Below are 5,948 nucleotides of genomic sequence, written 5' to 3'. Positions count from 1 at the left end.
TCTTTAATGCACCCACCCATCTATGGTCTCTAAATACCAGTCTTTGGAGTGCTTTGGGAGTCTTTGCCCTTTGCAAATATAATTATAATTGTTATGGCATTTGCGGGGTGGGAAATGACTCCTACAAATATTTCCCAGCCAGCAGGCTTTGCACATGTCTGTGGAAGCCAGTACCTGAGATGAGCTCTTCCCTGGAATGTGAAGCATGCAGCGTAGCAGCTGGGAGGAACAGGTTTGGCAAGAGGTGTAGGGTGTTCACTGCAGGAAGCTCATTTGCAGCCATTCACCAACACAGCTGGATGTCCCTCAGGGCCACGCTGGCCAGTCTGCCAGGCCCAAGAGGATGGAGACCCTGCGAAGGAGCCTTTCCCGCTGGAAGAGGTACCACATTAAGGTGCACTTGGCTGACGAGGACTTGCTGATTCCCCTCACTGTCAAGCCCACGGACAAGGTGATGGACCTGCGGGCTCAACTGGTGCGAGAGGGCATCACCTCTTGGAAGAAGACTTTTTACTACAACGCCAGGCAGCTTGGGGAGGAGGAGACCGTGAAGGAGGCCAAAATCCAGAATGGATCTGTCCTGCTTCTTGTCAGCCACAAGAGGTATGGGGGGAGATGGTCACTGTTTCCAGGGAGATGAACTGGGGGATGGGAGGAGAAAGGGGATGCTCAACTGATTCTTGATTGGAACTCTGGGATTTGCAAAGGGCCTAAGGATGCTCAGCTGCCACTGACTTTCAATGGGCATATCGGTGCCTAAACCCGATTGGGAGAGAAAGGAAAAAACTTCTTCTTGTTTTAACCAATCCCTGTCCCCAGCTGGTTCTGTCATTCCTGACCATGCGGCCGACTTCTAAATAGAGGAGAGCAAAGAAAGACCCTCTTGAATCCTATTAAAATGTGCTGGGCTAAGGGAGTTTTGCAGAGCAAGGAAATGCTACATCTCCTCCCAGCTTGAGTGGAAAACATCCACTCAATATGCAGCGGCAGTCAAAAAAGCAAACAAAATGTTGGGAATAATTAAGAAAGATAGAGATAATAGGACAGAAAATATCATGTTGCCTCTATATAAATCCATGGTATGCCCACATCTTGAATACTGTGTGCAGATGTGGTTGCCCCAGCTCAAAAAAGATATATTGGAATTGGCAAAAGTTCAGAAAAGGGCAACAAAAATGATTAGGGGTGTGGAACGGCTTCCATCTGAGGAGAGATTAATAAGCCTAGGACTTTTCAGCTTGGAAAAGAAACGGTTAAGGGGAGATATGATTGAGGTCTATAAAATCATAACTGGTGTAGAGAAAGTAGATAAGGAAGTGTTGTTTACTACTTCTCACAACACAAGAACTAGGGGTCACTAAATGAAATTAATAGGTAGCAGGTTTAAAACAAGCAAAAGGAAGTATTTCTTCACACAGTGCACAGTCAACCTGTGGAATTCCTTGCCAGAGGATGTTGTGAAGGCCAAGACCATAACAGGGTTAAAAAAAGAAGTAGATAAATTCATGGAGGATAGGTCCATCAATGGCTATTAACCAGGATGGGGAGGAATGGTGTTCCTAGCCTCTGCCAGGATCTGGGAATGAGAGACAGGGGACAGATCACTTGATGATTAACTGTTCTGCTAATTCTCTCCGGAGTACCTGGCACTGGCACTGTCGGTAGACAGCATACTGGGCTAGATGGGCCCTTGGTCTGACCTAATAGGGCCATTCTTATGCTGTTTGATTCCACTTTGTAGTAACTTGCTCCTTCCTTCCCTATTTACTAGCTGTCTCTGTGGGCCAGGTTTGAGCTGCCACCGTCCCTGTCTGAGGTGCTCAGCAGTGGGAAGTCAGCATGGTGGCAAGCCTGCAATGATGCAGGGTGGATGCAGCCCCACGCACCTTCCAGTGTGTTATGGGGCTGGACATAGACCCTGAAGGGCCACCACTGAGATGTGAGCGGGACTGGCCGGGAAGCACAATGAGATTAGACACAACTAAGCTGGGTGCTGTAGATTCAGTGCTCTCACGAGAGCAGCTCTTATGTTCTCGTAGGAGTTAAAGCAGAGAATCACGGTGAAAGAGACCTTTCCTCCACCGGGATCGCTTAGAGTGTCTGGTGGACACAAAGAGTTGTAATTTACACCATCCCACTACACCATCTTTTTGGAATCTGACCCATCACCATCAGCTCTGCTGAATTCTGTAAAGCATTTTGGCACACAGTAGGGAAGGTGCTGTACAAAATGGAGCTGAATCGCATTGTCTCCAGTTCAGATCCTTGAATCCAAACCCCACTGAACTGTGTGTGAGTAGGTGAGATTCAAATTCACAGAGCCACATCTGCCCTTAAGGTTTTGGTACCTGGTTGGAGATTAGTCTGGAACAGGCCTGTTTGCTACTTCAGCGGCCACTGAAATCTTAAGAGAACCACTAATCTCACAAGATTTCAGCCATTTCCTGCCTGAGCCAAGGCAAACTCATGAGATTTCAGCATTGTCCACATGTCCCCAAGTGTTGATTCAGCTTCACACCCAGACCACTCAGGTAATCTGGATCACTACCCTTTTTCCTCTGCCTCCCCTCTTCTCTAGTGGTGGAACTTCTTTTGGTTTCTGATGTTTATTTTTTATTGGAATTTTAAGCCTAAACTTTCAAAAGTGTCCAGTGATTTTGCATAACTCAGTTACTGGAGTGCCCAGCTTGAGATATCTTTAAAAAGGCCTGATTTTCAGAAAAGGCTGACCATCTACCTTCTGAAAATCAGGGGTGAAATCCTGGCACCAGAGACATCAGTGGAGGTTTTGCCATTCAGTGCTTCAATGGAGCCACCCTTTAAGGTGGTGTCTCTAACTGGGCATCCAAAACCACTGGCCACTTCTGAAAATTTAGTGCTTATTTTGTGGCTCAAATTTGTAAAAGTTTTGTTAAAAAGGGGGGTTTATAATATTATTTCCCTTGAATTTTATCAAAATTTGCCAGCTCCTGGAGATCAGCTTCTAAGCAAGCACCATGTGGGGGTCATCAGTATCTATTTACCACACCTGCTACATACCCACATTCCTGGGGGCATCAGGAATTGTTAGTCTGCTACCCCTTCTCTGTAGCCCCTGGTGCCTAAGCATGAGCTTCTAGCAAGGATGAAGGATTATTGGGTGCTGCCCCCCACAAACAAGATTCAACCTGGCACAAATGGTAAATGTCCAGATATTTGAAGTGTATGTTTCAGAAGGGGTGCATGGGTCACTCTGAGCTATGTGTTTGTGTGTGATGTTCACACATGTGGATAAACAGTAATTATTGTCCTGGGTGTGGGACTTGGCTCTTATTCAGTATCTGTCAGGTTGTGGCCTTCATGACTCAGTGCTTGGCCGAGATTTGTGTATGAACAAGGACTGGTTTTACTGGGGTGCTTGTTTGCAAATTGTTCTTGAGAGATCCCTGTATTACTCAAATCAACAATCTGAGAATACAGGGATAGTGCTAGGCAGCTGGACCAGAGAACTTCCCTGTGATGGAGACTGTAGCACTGGTTCTGGCTTGGGTGCCTGGGAGCATCAGGTAGTAGAGAACATGCTGCTGGGTCTGCTTAGGAACTGTGGAACATTGGGTAACAGAAAATGTGGTGCTGGGGTCTGGCTAGTGTTTCTGGGTGTGCCAGGGTAATAGAGAAAGCAGCTTTGGACAGCAGGCCAAGGATTTGAGGAGTTGGTTGGCATGGTTTCTGCCCTCCAAAGGTCAATCTCTAATTTTTTAAGATCTCCCTGCACATCCCAGCATCCCCTGCCTGCTCCTCTGTACCAAGACCCCAGCCAAGCAGAGCTGTATTAATTCCCAAAGTGGAGTGCCTCTGATTGCCAATGTTTGTGGGTCGGTGTCGTGCCCATAAATATTAATGGTGATGCTGCGTGCAGCGTGTCCTTCACCAGGGGCTCATGGGACAGTGAAAATAACTCTATTTTTCATCCTCCCCCCTTTTAATGCTTTTGTAGATCATTGGCATTTAGTGAAGGCTGAGTCAGCACTTCCACTGCCTTCTCCTGTTTTCTGGAGTTTATAACATAGCGATAAACATTCACTTAAAGCTACAGCTTGGCAGAAAAGGGCTCAGCCCAGCTGCTGATACTGAGCATTTATTTGGACCGCAGTGTTCAAAAGCTTGAACAAGCCATTCTGGAGTTCAATCAACATGACCTCTCTCCCCTGCAAAACATACAGAAGGGTCAGAGCTGGGCAAATAAAATTCATCTTCCTGAATGGAGGGCCAGCGTGGTCACTAATTGGATTATAGTAGCATCGACTGAGATCAGGGCTTCCTTGTGCTAGGAGGGGAAGAAACACATGGCAAGAGACAGTCTTTGCCCCTAAAGAAGTACACAGACAAGGCTGGGAGGGGAAAACAAGCACAGTGAAGGGAAACGATTTGCACAAAGTCTTACAGTAGATTGGTGGCAGAACCAAGAAGAGAATCCAAGTTTCTGGCCTCCCAGGTCAGTGTCCTTAGCTACTGGACAGCACTGCTTCTCTGTTCACAGAATAAGATTTTAGTGAGGTTCAAGTGGTGTATCGTTCTTGTGGTGTCTCTCTGTAAAGGGAGGAATTTCCTCCCAAACCATTTAGTACTGGAATCTAGCTGAATTTGGTAAAATAAAGTATCTAGATGATGAAGCTTTTCATTGTTCTCCTCCCTCTCTTTCCCTGGCTCTGCTATAGGCCACAGTCTGGGCTCAATTACACCCTCCTGACTTTCGTGAGGCTGCACTAGGATAATTGGGCAGTTATGAAAGCTTTCACCGTACAATAAAGCAAAACCCTCTGTTCTGTGAAGTGCTCTCTTTGCTTTGTATTTCTATACTGCTTTCAAAGTAGTATAATGACAATAGCAACCACAATAATAATTAATATCTGAACCAAACTACAGATCTGTTTTAGAGTTTTTTGTTCTATCTATCTATCTATCTATCTATCTATCTATCTATCTATCACACCATTTCCAAAAAGCCATCGCATGGCAACAGCTTTTGGTCCAGAACTCTGTTGGATCACTCAATATGCTCATGCAGCTTTCCCAGACATAAATGGGGATTCAGCGTACTCCAGCACATGCAACCAACAGAGCTGAACTCAAGGGGGTCCTGACCCTGCAATGGCCATGTGCACAGAGCATTCAGAGAGCTCATCTGGTGTTTTTTGTATAAATCAGCCGCAAGATTGGGCCCCTGAGGGTGGAGGGACCTGAACGTAGCAGGACTGCACAAGATTTGCCCCAGGGTGCCAGTTCAATAGAGCTGTATCCTCTCTGGGCCATAGTGGAGGGCTCTCTGCATGCCAGTATGCAGGGGGATTTGAGGGTGTAATAGGGCAGGGATTGTGGATCCACAGCTATACAGATTCAACACCCAACCCACCCACCCCTCTTCCACCGCTCGTGCACGCACATACACACACAACCTGCTCCTCCTACACACACTCCACCACTACTTCCAGTACAGCCTTGAGGTTGTAGTAACAGCCTACGGGTGAAATTTTTGTGCAGAAGGCTAGTCCTAGGTCTTCCCTGCACCTCAAAATAGGGCTGGAATATGACTTCTCTGGTGCCTAGACCTTGTGCTGCTCTCTGCCCAGGGATGAATTTCACCCTCAGATGTCACTCCTCAACATGTCTGTGCGGGTTCTATCTCCTCCCTGACTGCCATGAACCACCCCCTTGCCCAGCAAGCCCCAATCCCAAGCCTTCAATAGCTCTCTGTGGGTCTCTCTGCTCAGACAAAGCCACTTAGACTCTTCAGCATATGTGCAGTCCCAGGGTAGCCTTAAAAATAGGCCTGGTACTATACTGGATAAATAACACATGCTTAAAAATAGCCCCACAGAAATATGTTACCCAGTCAATAGCCTGGATAGTGCTTGCCTTTACCTTCAACCAAAGGATGGGTGTCTTTATATATACAGTGTACTCACAAT

The 5,948-nt window shown here is 46.6% G+C and overlaps 1 protein-coding gene across 1 annotated transcript; it reads left to right on the top strand.

The window, feature by feature from the left end:
• Positions 1–266: 266 nt before the first annotated feature.
• Positions 267–4,001, top strand: TINCR (TINCR ubiquitin domain containing). Its single transcript, XM_075070665.1, has 2 exons — positions 267–603; positions 3,977–4,001. The coding sequence occupies exons 1-2, from the start codon at positions 344–346 to the stop codon at positions 3,999–4,001; spliced, it is 285 nt and encodes a 94-aa protein (XP_074926766.1). The 5' UTR covers positions 267–343.
• The last annotated feature ends 1,947 nt before the right edge of the window (positions 4,002–5,948 follow it).

The sequence above is a fragment of the Chelonoidis abingdonii genome, chromosome 11, assembly GCF_003597395.2.
Source record: "Chelonoidis abingdonii isolate Lonesome George chromosome 11, CheloAbing_2.0, whole genome shotgun sequence".
In the NCBI taxonomy this organism is placed as follows: domain Eukaryota; kingdom Metazoa; phylum Chordata; order Testudines; family Testudinidae; genus Chelonoidis; species Chelonoidis abingdonii.
This window is presented reverse-complemented; position numbering and strand designations above follow the sequence as displayed.